Consider the following 15,560-nt stretch of genomic DNA (forward strand, 5'->3'; position numbering starts at 1 on the left):
ATTCTTCTGTGTCCCACTGGGTATTTTTCACTTTCTTTTTTTCTATACAGTGCTGATCAATAAAATATACCAAGGCTCTTCTTCGCCAATGACATTGACCTCAGAGAGAAACAGACTAACATTTGAATCCTACTCAATTTTCCTGGGCTGACAGCAACATGGGGTAGCATGACTGTGCAATGATTTTAATTTCTTTACTTGTTTATCTCATGTAAATACAAAGCATGTTTGGAAAACAGTTATTATAGAATGGTGACTTTTCCATAATGCAAAAGCAAAGGGATGGTTGGTATCCAAGGGTAGCAAATGTAAGATTAGAGTTTTGTTTTTTTTAAACCCTAGTCAACTATGTGTAAGAAAACTCTGGAACTCAGCATGAAGGCCAAGAATCAAAGCCATCATATGACTGCATAAGCCATGAAAAAGTTAAAAGGGATACCAGTCTTCACGTTTAGGCTCATATGGAGGTCATCAGCTAGAATCAGGAAGAACTCTATTTGCCCTTCAGAAACAGACCATTTATTATCAAGGTAGGATTATTTATTGGGTGCAATTCTTGTGTTATGTCCCGAAGTAGAAAATACTGCACCTTAGAAAGCACCTCTTGCGTGGTCACTACCAGGCATATGTTTCTTCTATCAATAGTATTCTCGGTGTCCTGAAGTACAAGTGAACAACAATCCTGCCTGTTTAGCTGTCTTCTGGTCCTAGAGTAAGACTGGCTCTCAGGGGTGGTGGTGCAGGTAATGATGCCACATGGCAGTTTGCCAGCCATTTTCTATTTGAAACTGAATATTCACCTGCAATCAATGGGGTTGACTGTTCAGAATTCTTGTTGTAATATTTCTTCTGTACAGGTTGGCTGCCATATTAGTTCTTTTCCAACTACTTCAGGGGTAATGGCTTTTAGCTCAAGAAGATGGTTAGATGCTGATGTCCTTTCCCCCCCAGTTTACCATGGAATTTCAATTTAAAATGTGTTACTACATTACTACGCACTGTTTTGCAACAGCTCCCTTTTAGAAAAGAGAGATTTAGTAGTAGTCCACTGATCAGAGATAATCTTTCCTGGTTAATTGGACTAGATCTTTGTTAATCATGGAGCAAGGATAATCGTGTAGTTTCAGTGCTCTTCCAAGTTGTTTCATGCATTTTCCATACTTATTTTTGATAGTAGCATTCATGCCTGACCACAAATGGACATCTCAGGCTCTCTTCATACACTTCTCAATGGATAGAGGGGTCTTGTATACAAAGCTTAGCATTTCTGACATCATGCTGTGTAGTACTATAAACAGGATGTCCTTCATACAGAATATGCAACAGTTTAATCTCTATGGTTCAGATCCCCAAAAGCACTTGGACACCTAAGTCCCAGTGGTAGGTGCCACTGAGATCCACAAAATTGCCTCTTGGCTGCCTGCTAATCCTGTAGACCCCTCCCCCCTAATTCACTCAGTGCCTAAATTTTCAGAGTCAAAGTTCCCTAGGTGACTAAGTTTCTGTCTCCAGGCATGTTCACTGCTGCCTCACCCTAGGCTTCCAGATGCCCATCTCATGCCTAAATCCAAGTGCAATCCACAAACTGGGAAAAGATAGGTGCAGGAATGCCTATCTCACCTATGGTGCCTAATCCAGTAGGTGTGCTCAGAGGCCACCCAGTGGATCAGGTCCCATTCAAATTCTGGCTGGAGGAGTAGGTAGTGGTGCCCACCTTATAACTTTTAGCCCAATGGTTAGAGCACTCACTTGGGATGTGGGAGATCAGGTTCAATTCCTCCCTCAGGCAGATGGGGAGAAAAGGTTTGAACGGAGATCTCCTACACCTCTCGGGGGAGTGCTCTAACCACAGAGCTATGGGATATTCAGATCCCTCAGTCCTTCCTGTTGAAACTGTTCCACTTTGGTTAAATAAAGAGTCATTGGTGCAGGGAGACGGGAGCTTGGTCTTCCACCTCTCTCAGTTGTCATTCTTCCTCTCTCTCTCTGGTCCAATTTGAACAAATGCCTCTACCTTTCTTGGTTACGGTCAAACTCCTCTGAACCTAATTGTCAAACATAGTATACTCTCTCATGGTATTGTCATTGTTTTTACCCCAAATCAACAGATCCTCAGGTATTACTTCCAGATCCTCGAAGGTCTTGAGCATGATACTTTGATACACTTCCTGTTCAAGGCAATCCCAAAGGGAAGTTGCTCAAACATATCTACCAAAGGGAGAGTTGAAGGTACACAGTTTTATACTTTCAGTATGAAATTGGACCTGCCAAAACTCTTGGCATACATCCCTAACTTAAACAACTCTTGCATTTTGAAGCAGAGACATGATCTTATTTTACCATCTGGCTAAGCTCAGATTTAACTCTCTCTCTCATTATATAATATATATATATATATTATATATAATATATTTATATCAATGTAATTATTTTATCTTTATCTGTATTTTATTTTATCTGTAATCAACCCCCACTGTATTGTTTTGCCTCTTGTTCAGGTAAGTTATACCCCTGTTTGATCACAGGCATGTGCACTCTGCTCTTCAGCTCAAATACACTTGTCTTTCCCTTCCATTATTCTAAACTCTGAGTGAAACCTGTCCTTATGTAGGCATTCTAGTGTGGCTTTGCTACCGGACTCATTTTATACCAGCTATGCAAACCAAGCTTAGTTTTAACATTGGGTGGTCACTAATCTTTTTGTGTATATGCATTCTGGGGTTACAGTGCACCCTGCTCCAATATCTAATCCAACGTCACAAACCCAACCTGTTGTAGAAACTTGATTTGTAAATGTATTCTGAGACTCAAATCACTTTTTCTGCCTTAACTTTTTATCCTCAAAGTGTATGTTTGTGAATCTATCTTACTGTTAAAGCATCACACTTTTGCAAATTGAATACGAGCCAACCATGTGATGTAGTTTCGAAAAAAGATATTTGGGGCATATTAACAGGAGTATCATATACAAAACACAAGAGGTAATTTTTCACTCTACATAGCCCTGGTGAGGCCTCAGGTTGAGTATTGTGTCCAGTTTTGGGCACCACACTTTAACAAAGATGTGAACACATTAGAAAGTCCAAGTGAGAGCAACAAAAATGATAAGAGGTTTGGAAAATCTGACCTATGAGGAAAGGTTGAAAGATTTTAGCATTTTTAGTCTAAAGAGATTAGAAGAATGAGGAGGAACCTAGTAACTGTCTTCAAATATATAAAAGGCTGTTATGAAGAGGATCGTGATCAATTGTTCACCAAGCATAGGACAGATCGTAATCAGCTTAATCTGCAACAAGGGAGATTTAAGTTAGATATGAGGAAAACCTTTCCAACTGGAAGAATAGTTAGGCAATGGAACAAGTTACCTAGGGAAGTTGTGGAATGCCCAATAGAGTTTTTAAAGAACATCTTAGACAAAACACCTGTCAGGGATGGTCTAGGTACACTTGGTCCTGCATCATCATGAGGGGATGGACTAGATAGTCTCTCAAGGTCCCTTCCAGCCCCTACATTTCTATGGTCCTATTGAAATTATTGCTCTTATTGCATGGATGACAACACACTCCTTATGCTTGACCTCTTTGCATCATCTTGTGATTGCCTCCACATTTATAGTAAACAAATCTGGTCTCCGCTAGTTGTTTGCCTTTATCTTTAGGTGGTGGTAGTTCTTTTTAATTAGATGCATTTCAGTACTTTCACTGCTTGCTAACTTTTATTTGTGAAGTACAGTTTTCACTAGCTCTGCAGATCTCCACTGCTCTTTTCAAAGTCAGGTCTATTTCTTGTAATAACCTTGCTTTGCTCAGGTTACCAGTTTTAGCACAAATAATTTGGTCTTTAATTAGTTCATCTGGTAACTGATCAAATTCATATGACCTAGCTTTATCATCAGTCTATAACACAGGGTATGTCTATGCGTGGAAATGGGAAGTGATTCCCAATTTGAAGACATATATCCCCTCTTATTGAGCTAGCAGGGTAAAAGCTGCGGTGGCATGAGCTGCAGGAGTACCCTGAGTAGGTACTCACCTGCGATGCTAGGCACATATATGGGGGAAGGGAGGCCTAGCCCCTTCCATGACTCAAGCCACCATGACTATACTCTATTTTTAGCACGTTCTTGAGCAGAGCTAGGGCAGGTATGTCTCCTCAAACTGAGAATTACAACACTAGCTGAAGTGTAGACATATCTATAAAGGTCAATGGTCTCATCTGGCATGTGGTTTCTTGTAAAAAAAATTGTGTCTTTCCCATGTGGCATTCTTGTAAGTACTTGTCTTGAAGTTTTTGAAGGATTTTGTCTAGCGGTTGGCTTTACCCTTCATGGTCCCACTGGAAAATTATGTAGCTCTCCAATATCTCTGGGTCTGGCACATGTAAATTGGGTGTGAGGTAGGACTGCCCTGTTTTCAACTGGAACACCTGGTCAAAAAGGGACCCTGCTGGCTCCAGTCAGCACTGCTGACCAGGCCATTAAAAGTCCGGTTGGTGGCACAGTGGGGCTAATGCAAGCTCCCAGCCTTCCCTGGCTCTGTCCAGCTCCCAGAGGCAGTGGCATGTCCTCCTCCAGCTCCTATGCATAGGGGTAGCCAGGGGGCTCCACACGCTGCCCCACCCAAAGTGCTGACTCTGCAGTTTCCATTGGCCGGGAACTGTGGGGATGGTTTCTGGGGATGGGGCAGTGCACAGAGCCACCTGTCCGTGCTTCGGCATAGAAGCCAGAGAGGGGTCATGCTGATACTTCTGGGAGCAGTTTCAGGTAAGTGCCACCTGGAGCTTGCACCCCTGACCTCCTCCTGAACCCCAACCTCCTGCCCCAGCCCTGATCCCTTCCTGCCCTCCACCACCCCTCAGTCTCAGCCTGGAACACCATCCTACACCCCAAACTCCTCATCCCCAGCCCCACCCAAGAATTTGCATTCCCAGCTATAGTCCCCGCACCCCAATCCCCTGCCCCAGCCCAGAGCCCCCTCCCACACCCTGAACACTTAATTTCTGGCCCCACGCCAGAATCTGCACCTCCATCCCAGAGCCCGTACACAGTCCCACACTTCAACCCCTGCCTCAGCCCAGAGCCCCCTCCTGCACTGTAAACTCCTCATCCCTGGCCCTATTCCAGATCCCACACTCCCAGATGGAGTCTTCACCCCCTCTCACATCCCAACCCACTGCCTCAGCCTGGAAGCCCCCTACCATACCTTGAACATCTTATTTCTCACCCCACCCAGGAGCCCGCATCCCCACCTGCAGCCCTCACCGCCCCCTTTCCCCAACCCCCTGAGCCAGCCCTCTGAAAATGAGTGAGTGAGTGAGGGTGGGGAGGGTGAGCAATAGAGGGGAGTGGGGATGGAGTAAGTGGTCTTGAAGCTGCAGAGAAGGGGCAGGGCAGGGCAAGGGTGTTCAGTTTTGGGCACGTAGAAAGTTGGCAACCAGAGGGTGAGGGAAGGATTTCATCCTCTCCAGCTTCTCTAATACTACTTGCCTACAGTATGGCAGGTAAGGGTTGCAACCACCTCCGTCACTTTTCTGCCATGCTCTCTTCCAGATAGAGAGTGGCTTCATTTTTCCAATGATGGATTTTTTTTTCTGATTGCCATATAATAAAGGTACATATAGGAATACTTGTAGGAGACTGGTATATTTCCTAGTCCATCACATGACATCAGCCAAAGTTACAAAAGATTATACACCTGTTATGGCAGGGATCAGAGTATGCTTTGACTGCAGTGGCTACATACATTCCTTCAACACTGAGGATCCATATTGCATATATAGAATGGGGCCAGATTCATCCCTGCTGGTAGAGAGGTCCCCTCCAGCTCAGGGGTTATATTTAGGAGTCCCCAGAGCAGGGTACTCTGCAGAAATCCTGTTGGTGAAGGCTGCTCAGGAGGTGTAATGACTTTATGAATCCTGTGGCCTGCCCTACTCACTTTTTGGGTGACTTTTTGCCAGCAAGGTCCTGTGTCCTTGTTTGTGCTGACAGAGTAAAGCATTATCAATGCACTGGTGTCACACCAAACTCAGGACCTTGCATTGTCCATTGCATTGAAAGACAGGCTATCTTGACGCAGTAAAACCATCCCAGAAGAGTATATCAATGGATTAGCAAATGAAACTGTGAAAAAAACCATTTTAAAAAATGAAAGTATGAAATTCTGACTAACTTTTGTAACAGAAATACTACAAGATCTGATCTGACAACATATTATGGAAAAGTTAGACATGAAATTAGTTCTCAACCTGTATATTTCCCTCCTACTTTTTTCTTTTTTGTCCATTGTTTAAACTCCTCGTGGAAGTGCCCAAAGATGGGATAGCTGCTGGTAATATCACCGCAGAGTACTAGTGCAGGTTTTCCTTTCCACACCCTTTTACTGTAAACTATTTCCCAGAGGCTAATGGGGGGTGAGAGAAAGATCAACAAATACTGACAGTTTACTGTAGGAACTTGAAAAAAAAGTGGGCAAAACTAAAGACACTCCCTTTGTCAGCAATTAGCACAGTCCTGAGCATTCACTGGTATACAACAGATGTGCCTTCTGTGGCTGATAATGTTGGGTATGGTAAGTTGGTGAAGAAACAAAGGACATAGGTTTGCAGTTATGCACTCCCCAGACCCCAGTATTTTAAAGCAAATCAAACTATGATATATTAGTTCCTAGTCTAATGTGAAAAATATGAGCCACTAACTAAATCTTCAAACAAACAGAACCTGATTTTCTTGAAATATGGCAACTTGGCATTTTTATGTTTAATTTTTTTGTAATGGAGAATGATGCTTTTAAGGCTAAGCTGCTTCCTTTGAGCAGCAGCATGCAGTGTGATGCCCAGGCCCAAAGAGAATATTAGCTCCACACCCCCTAACCAACTGCTTTAGGTAGCCACATATCACCCAGGTCCTTCCTTGCATTTATGAAGCCAACTGAATTACTGGTGGGATAGTGAGGTAACCCAGAAGCATTAAGGTGCCAATGTATGTACCTTTTAATGCAGAACAAATAACCCAAGCTTCTGACATCGCAATAGTACAGTGTAACAAACCACCATATTGCAGTTTTGCATTGCTTCAGGTATAGGATAGACTGTATGCAGAGTTATGGTTTTGATTTGTCTTTTGCAGAACTTACTTAGTAGTGGATTGGAAGCAGCAGCAGGAAGAAAGGGATAGAGGAGAATAAAAGGGCTTGTGGGTTGAAGGTAGGAAGAGTGGATGAGGAGGAAAGGCAGAGGTGGGATGGGAAGTGAACTTGCATTTGCAAGTTACAATGGACCACTTATGAAGATATATTGGGGTGAATTTGGCACAGTGACTCTAAACTTGCCCCACCTAGATGATGCATAAAATCACAAAAAGAGTTAGCTGTTCAGTCTAAACTTACATTAAAAACAACTAAAAGGGCACCATCAGTCATGGCACAACACAAAAAAATGTTGTTTTATTCTTCTAAAAAGAACCCATAATGTTTGGGTTCATTTACTATTATTCAAAAGTATCATGTTCAAATGAAGTCAGGTCTTTTTATCCCAACTGCTTTCACCCAGTCCTAACTGAGCCCAGAAAACTTCCTAAGCTATTTCCAGCTGGCATCAAGATACATCACACAGAAAAGCAAGCTCAACACATGGCATGGATCCTTTCAATCTTTGATCCATTGCATCAGCTTACTCAGCTCTTTCCAACCAAACTGTTTATTCCCTCAGTGATCACTGTCTGTAAACAGGATGTTAATGAAATATACTGAAAGGGAACTGAGGTTATCTATAATGTAACCTACATGGGGGGGAGGACCTCATGAGTAGATTGACAATAAAACATCCATTTCAAGACAATTTGTACTATTCTGATGGAGGATTCATGTGAGAATTAGTACAAGGTTGTTAGGCTTTATTATTTTTCTTGCCACTCTGAACATTTGCACTAGGTTGCAAAACCAGCCTTTTGAACAAGATAAGTTATTAATATGAGAAATGTATCACAGGTCACCTCAAAAGACAGATACATTACAAATAAGGCTGAAAGAATCTGTATTATTTTCAGGTTGCTGAGCGATCGCTCCTTTTTTTTTTTGTCTCCCCATCTATCTCCTTGATGTACTAGCATTATGAATGACTGAGCAATAACTGAATGCAGTAACTGAGTGAGGAAGTATCTCAAAATAACCAAAATAATCCATAATGTAAGCCTAAATTTAAGCAGAGTTGCAAAGTTGTTCAGATGCAGATCTGAATCTAAACTTTTCCAGTTCTGGATTTTGGTCCATCCATTAGATAGATCACTGCTAATCATTAAATTTGGATCTGGATGTAAACTCTCCCATAATTCCACAAAATGTGCTCTATTGTACCCTAAAATTATTGCTATCATCTGTTCAGAATTATACTCTCTAAATACGTTACCAATCCTGGCATCAGTCCACCCTCAGTGACTACCATGACAGTTCAACACACGGAACAAAAGCGAGATCAGGCCATATCTAATGTTTTTTGAACTCCAACGTTTCATTGTTGGGAAAATTCAAACAAAAACAGAAAAGCCTAGTAACATTATTTTTTGTAGCAGACACACAATATTGTTCCAACTTTCCTCAGAAGGCTAAGCAATAGCAGTCACTATATGGCCTATAAGGCTACAGTATATAAAAGCAATGAGTGTAACACCTATACTTGCAATGCTTAAAGTAGCTTGATTTTTTCCATCTTCAGTAATCCCAACTTGCACAAGAATTGGTCTGGTCAGCACCAGATATTAACTAAAATTCTGTGGTTGGGATTAAGTAGCACACAATTTAAGAAGCCCACCATTTGTGTTGTGATTTAAGACTGTCCTAAGTACATAGCATTCTATTTCTCTGAACATGTAGAGTTGGGTTTTGTCCCCATTAATGCAGTCTGCATCTTCTTATGACAACCTGGCCACTTTGCCCCTAAGAGAATAGACAGTATTTTCACTGTCATCCTTTCATGAGGGCTCCACAGGGGTGGGGAGCTTTAAACTGATTTTGGGAATCCACAGGAGATGCATTGGCCAAAGGCAGCTGAAGGGATGCTCCAAGTTTCCAGGTCACCCTGGCCATGTCTATTCCTGGCAGGCTGCCCACTTTTGGGGTTGTGCTGGCCAGCTGCAAGTCCTTGAGAAAGAAGGTTTTAGGCCTCTTGCACCCTTTACAATCGCTCGACAAATAGAGACTCTGCCTTAAGGCATAGGCGAATCTTGCCTGTAGCATTATTTTGCTATCTCACAATTCATAATCTGGCATACCAGCGCAAAATGAAGTATATGAAATCCATGTATTTTTTACATTAACCCAATGCAGGTGGTATGCAAACTCAACTACAGGGTTCATACAGCTAGCACTAAATGAGTCAGTTTGTCTTCTGCCAGCATTTGGAAACCAGCAGCAGCAGCAGAACAGTACAGGAGTAAGCCAACAAGAGATCTGGGGGGTTGAAAGGAGGCAACAGTGGGATAAGGAATCTATGGGGCTTCCTGCCCCTGAAAGAAAAAGGAAGATGACAAAATGTAGAAAAGAGACATTTACAGAAAAAAGAAAAAAAAGAGAAGAGGTGGGAGGGGAGCAGGGGGAAGAGACACAAACTAGGTAGAACAAGCACTGCTTTAGTGGTAGTGCCTTAGAGAAGCATTAAGCTACCAAAAGAGATAATAGAAAAAATTCAAAGATAATTGATGATGACAAATTAAAATATTAAAGAATTCTACGTTCTCATTCTTATCCCTGCTTTACATTGGAAGAGAAATCTACAGTTGTACTACAATGAAGCTGAGAATTTTACAGACTCAGGGGTCCTGTCTTCTTCTCCACATGGAGAATAGACTTGAGTACATGGCACATACTACTACTACACAGGAAAGTAATGTATAGATTTTCTTAGATGTAACATTAATTTGCAGCATTTACCATGAGGAAAAATGGGTGAAAGTTTTCCTGCAACGTTTTTCACTAGCTTTATTCATGCCATTTTCAGGTCTAAGTACTGGAATAGAATTTATTTTCCCTGTTTGGCTTGCATAATCCATTTGTAGCAAAAATCATTGCATTTTCAGAATGTGGTACATATGAGATTTCATGTGAAAATACCATACTTGAGGTGTGTTATTTGTGCTTCTCTGCAACTCTCCATCTTCTTGGCATATGCCAAAAATGCAAAATAGACACATCATGCTGGGCACAGGTATAAACACATAGTAAGCAATGCGAAGATCACAGTTAGTTGGTAAAGACACCATTTTTGCTTTTGTTTGAAATTGGATAAAGTTCTTCTCTCTGATCAACATGGAATAGCGATGGAATCAGTTGTGCATGTTCTGGAGACAGAACTCAATTGACATCAATAGAAGTTTGATGCCTGTGACAATTACATAGCCAGCAAGTGAGATCTGCAGCCTGGGCAGGCATGAATTTTGACCTGGGTTTAGTAGCCATTATTATAAAGAGCACATCTGAGAACAATAGTTTCATTACATCAGACGAATGTCTCTTTGATGGAGTCTTAATGTTTTAACACATTCTGTGTTCTTTCAAATCTAGATTCTTGAAGAAAACATGAAATTAGAATGCAAGTGCCATGGAGTTTCAGGATCTTGTACTACTAAGACATGCTGGACAACCCTTCCTAAATTCCGGGAGCTGGGCTACATCCTTAAGGATAAATACAATGAAGCCGTTCAGGTTGAACCGGTGAGGGCAAGTCGCAACAAGCGTCCAACCTTCCTTAAAATAAAGAAGCCTCTGTCCTACCGCAAACCCATGGATACAGATTTAGTGTACATAGAAAAATCTCCAAATTACTGTGAAGAAGATCCTGTCACTGGCAGTGTGGGAACACAGGGCAGAATGTGCAACAAAACAGCCCAGCAAACCAATGGCTGTGATCTGATGTGTTGTGGTCGAGGTTACAATACACACCAGTACTCACGCGTGTGGCAGTGCAACTGTAAATTTCATTGGTGTTGCTACGTAAAGTGTAATACGTGCAGTGAAAGAACAGAAGTGTACACCTGTAAATGAAAGTGTGGCTGGGGAAGGTGACTCTAGATCCTTAGGAATGAATACATTTGCACATTCGCTCAACACAACTACTCAAGACTGTAGCAAAGACCTGCTTTCTTCCAAAAGAAAAGCTAATGAATGGATCTGTCTTTTCCTCTCATGTTTCAGTACTTATGTGGATACACATTAAAGACTTGTATAAATTATCCAAAAAACCCAAAACAAAACAAAAAAACAAGCAACTTGACACACAAAACAGAGGAAAAAAATAATCTAAATGAATCTGCACCTCCAAAGCTTAATGCAATGACTGCCTTACGAAAAGAACACCCAGTCAAGTGGAAACAATCAGAGAGCTTGGCAACTGACTCTTTTGGTTTGGAAAAAAATGGTTAAATACACAAGCTACTGTGCATAAGGGGTGGGTTGGGTAGGAGAAACAAATCAAAACTTTAAAATGGTCTTTGCACGGGATGGGGTGACAATGCTCCAGTGTGAATTTCTACTGAAGTGTGGATTGTGCAGATTTAGGTTTCTACACTTGTGAAAAGCTTCTGCTGGTCTTGCCTGTCTTCCCATTTCACACAATTTGCTACAGCAAGTAGAACTGTTGATATTTTCCATAGACACTGGTTTATCTGCCTTTCTTTATTTTGTGCTGCAGATTTTAGCACAGGGATTTGGGACATCTGGGCATAATAATAGCAATATTTAACACTTTATTCAGATAAAACTAATATTAATTTATTTAAATAAAAAAGAACTCTACAACATTTTTGGAACTATTCTGCAATTAAAGTAGATAGCTTGCTTTCTTTGTGGAATAATTATTTTGTAGTTACGGCAAGGAAAAAACTGAAGCTGTATATATTATTCTTTACTCGGATATTTCTACTAGTTGGATTTGCAGGATATTTTCTGCTGTACTAGATGTTTAAGTACAAAAGCAGGCATCTTTTATAATTTTTTTCTGTTTGCTGCTAGTTGTCTGGAAAAATCAAACTGGTAGTGAGTATAATCTCTTTACAATACACTTTTTTTTTCCAATTAAAGAGGAGCGTTATGAAAATCCAGTTTGGAATACATCAAAAATAAATATGAAACTCCAGACAAACTTCCACCTTTTGGAAAATGAACCATAGGATAAGAGTATATTTTGTAAGAGACTATTTTTATATGAATATTTTATTTATACTATGTCTGCTTGTATAATTCTATAACCTGTACTTTTCCCTCAAAACAGGCATACAATTTGTAATTCTTAGGCTATTTAACAGATAAAGGCTGATTAGTTTGTGGACACAACAGCAGCAAGCAGGATACATTTAGCTGCAATTGGTAGATGTGTCAAAATGCAGAATGAACTTTCTTTCCGGATGTGTGTACAAACTGGCTCTCTTCCTGCAGTTTAATTTGCAGAATATGCAAAACAAGAACAGGGTATGTAGCATCAATTTTGTCACATGGCTTGAATTCATGATTGGTATTAACTGGATGCTCATTTATCCCATTCAGAAAAAAAAATCTGAATTAGCTTCCCACATGCATCAGTCATTAAACTGTGGTGTTATGACTAGCAAATGTGCTGTGTGTGCTGTCAGTTAAACCTCTATATTGTGTTACTGTCAAATTTGATTTTATCAGTGGAAGACTATAGACTATGACTGTAAAAACTAGCATGACCCACATCACCTGATTCTCATAGATAAGATACAAAGCTTACAGTTTTTGCCCAACTGGTTTTGGCATTTGCCTTATTCTTTCCCCCCAGAAAGTTCTGAGTTAAAAAATTCAAACCACATTTAGGCAAACATTAAACAATCTATTTCTCCACAGTGAAGATGTCCTTCTTGTACTTTCTTTTGATATCTCCTTTCTCATCTGGGAAACCAGAAGTGATGTGGGTGAGTAAATAAATATTCCCACTCCCGGATGGAATCTTTTTGCTTGCTTCTCCTGCCTGAATCATTTAGAGCCTCACACATAGTTCTAATGTCAATGGTGGTTTTGCATGAGCAAGGAATACAGGATTGAGCTCTTATTGATATCACATGTTCCACTGTTTGGGACATATGACAAACACTTCTATAGTTGAGAAATGTGAGATCACTCAGTCAAAAAGGTTGAAAAAACTGACAACAAGGGAAACAAACAAGTTATCTCTCCAGAGATTCCCATTGATATTAATAAGTATTAGAACAAATAGACAATAAGCAAATTAGTAATAGGTCTGATCCATTGATTTTTGTAGGCGTTCTGCCTGTACTAGGACTGCAAGATTGGGACCACATGAGAAAGGAAATGATGGAAGTTGTACAAGAGAATTTTAAAGGATTTGGGTAAAATAATGTATTTTCAGAATTGCCCTTAATGCAGCATATTGTTTACATATACACACACACAAAATACCTGCTCCTTGCCGTGTACAATTAAGATTAAGGATATAGTGTTTCTTTGCAGATTTGCCATTTACCACGTTACAGCAACTCAGACACCAATGTATGAGATATCAAAGTAGAAGTCGGATAAGATTAACACAGTTTACTTTCAACTTTGTGATTTGTCAACGTGAAACAATTTAAAAGCAGTATTTTTTTTATAATAGAGCTTATATTTTTTTCAGGATTCTAAATTTTGTGTATTAAAGATTGAAAATGGATCCTAAATTTCAAGAATATATATACAATATGAAGATTAATTACAAGTATGCAACATGGTTTAATAAGGCAGATCTCTGATAAAGTTAATCATGGGGCAATTTTTTTTTTACAGTATGCACTGGCTTTCACTAAGTAGATACACAACACAGTCAACAGTTTGTTGTTCTTCACTGACTATAGTAATCTAACAAAGTGTTATTTTTGCAGCATGTTTTTACCATAGGAAAAGCATTCTGTAAAACTGCGGCTTTCTGTATATTTCAATACATTGGTGATGCACAGTGTACAACTAGCACATTAACTCTTAAAAAACAGATTTCTTTAAAGAATTTTAATCACAATAATAAAGAACTGGATGGATATACAAAGAAAATCTATTTATTTTATTGCAGAACTAGAAAAGATTGAGTAGCTTACCAATTCTTAAATGTTTTGCAGTGGAAATATTTTCATTTGGGAAATCAGTTTAACATTTACATAAAAACCAACACTGGACCTGACATTGTCTCTATATTTGCAGTGTTTCTGGTGGTCAAAATATGAGGAAAGGTGTCTTTTATCTTTTTTGAAGTTGAATTTCAAGTTAGGAATACTGCATTTGACAAGTAGCTCTAAAAGTTTAGAAATGAGGAAAATGTAGAGTTGCAGTCTACTAGAAAGTGTCTGAAAGTTTGGCTACGTCTTACCAGATAAGCGAAAGTTGGCCCATCTGAGTCAGCCATGAGTCTGGAGTTAATTAGCCATTCTCTAAATTTGACTGAATGGCATGAAGAATAAATAGGAGAAGGAAAGATTTACGATTTTGTAGATATTTTTTCCCCAAACAGTTTGTTCTTTGTCCTCAGGGAATAGAAGAGCTCTGTTTGTACTTGGTAAAGAACCACACAATGGGAATGAAATGCATACAACTGCAGAGGAATACAGCCTTCCATAGAAAATTCATCTTTTCATTTCTGCTAAATGAGTGGAGTGCTGGATTGATGTTCACGTAAATAACCTGGTTAATGTTCAGAAAGCAAACATGTTCAATATTGTAAAAACAGGAAGAAAGTTAAGAAAAACATTTGAATGAGCATAATTATGAGTTTGAAAATTTTAAAAACCTTATTTGACTTATACTCTTTTTTTCCACATTGGAATTTCATTTTGTAAAACTGAAAATAAATTCCAAGTGGGATTCTAAAGAAAATTAAAAAGGATTTTCATTGATCTATTTCACTTCATGGCCCTAATTTTTTTTTAAGTTGACAACTATCTTGATCACAGTTAGCTTGCATACTTGGAAAAGTGCTTGCATAAAACAAGAATCCATCAATGACCTAAAGTTTTCTTTGCCATGTTTGCACAAAACTAATGGAGACGTATCTTTCAACAGTGATAATTAAACTGAAAACCTCCCTAAAATGTAAACTTAATTGGCTCATTTCGTAAATGGCAAGGTTATTCTGAGGTTGCACAGTTACTTGAGAAAGGGAAAGATATATATGAACCATCTTATGAGTACAGGATTTAATAGTATATTTCACAGACTATAACACTGTTTAAGCAAAACTCAGTTTTAAAAGCCTATTTCTATAGTTAAATTTAGAAATGGGGCAGGCTTCAGTTGCATTATGAATGAAATTTCAGTATAAATACTTCAGATAACATTTGTGCATTTAAATAATAGACATTTGGAAAGACCACAATGGACACCCAAGTTGGTATGCTGACACAGCAGCACACATGCACCTATATTCCGTACGGTTAGCTGCACACAAGACCCCAAAATCTATTGTTGCTAGGACTATTCTGCAGAATGTATGCATATGAACCTGCCAGAATTGGGGTAGCAAGTTCTGCCATATGCTTCTGCTGCCAATAAGAAAGTTTTCCAGCATATGCA

General features: G+C 39.6%; 1 protein-coding gene across 4 annotated transcripts in view; it reads left to right on the forward strand.

Annotated features, from left to right (window-relative positions):
- WNT7A (Wnt family member 7A) overlaps window positions 1-11,433 on the forward strand; it is a 116,483-nt gene extending 105,050 nt beyond the window's left edge. For all 4 annotated transcript variants that reach the window (XM_050957884.1, XM_050957883.1, XM_050957882.1 and 1 more), the window contains exon 4: window positions 10,554-11,433. In XM_050957884.1, coding sequence (XP_050813841.1) covers window positions 10,554-11,033 — 480 coding nt within the window. In that variant the 3' untranslated portion in view covers window positions 11,034-11,433. The remainder of the gene's footprint in view (window positions 1-10,553) is intronic.
- Window positions 11,434-15,560: the final 4,127 nt, after the last annotated feature.

Source organism: Gopherus flavomarginatus, chromosome 6 (assembly GCF_025201925.1).
Source record: "Gopherus flavomarginatus isolate rGopFla2 chromosome 6, rGopFla2.mat.asm, whole genome shotgun sequence".
In the NCBI taxonomy this organism is placed as follows: Eukaryota; Metazoa; Chordata; order Testudines; family Testudinidae; genus Gopherus; species Gopherus flavomarginatus.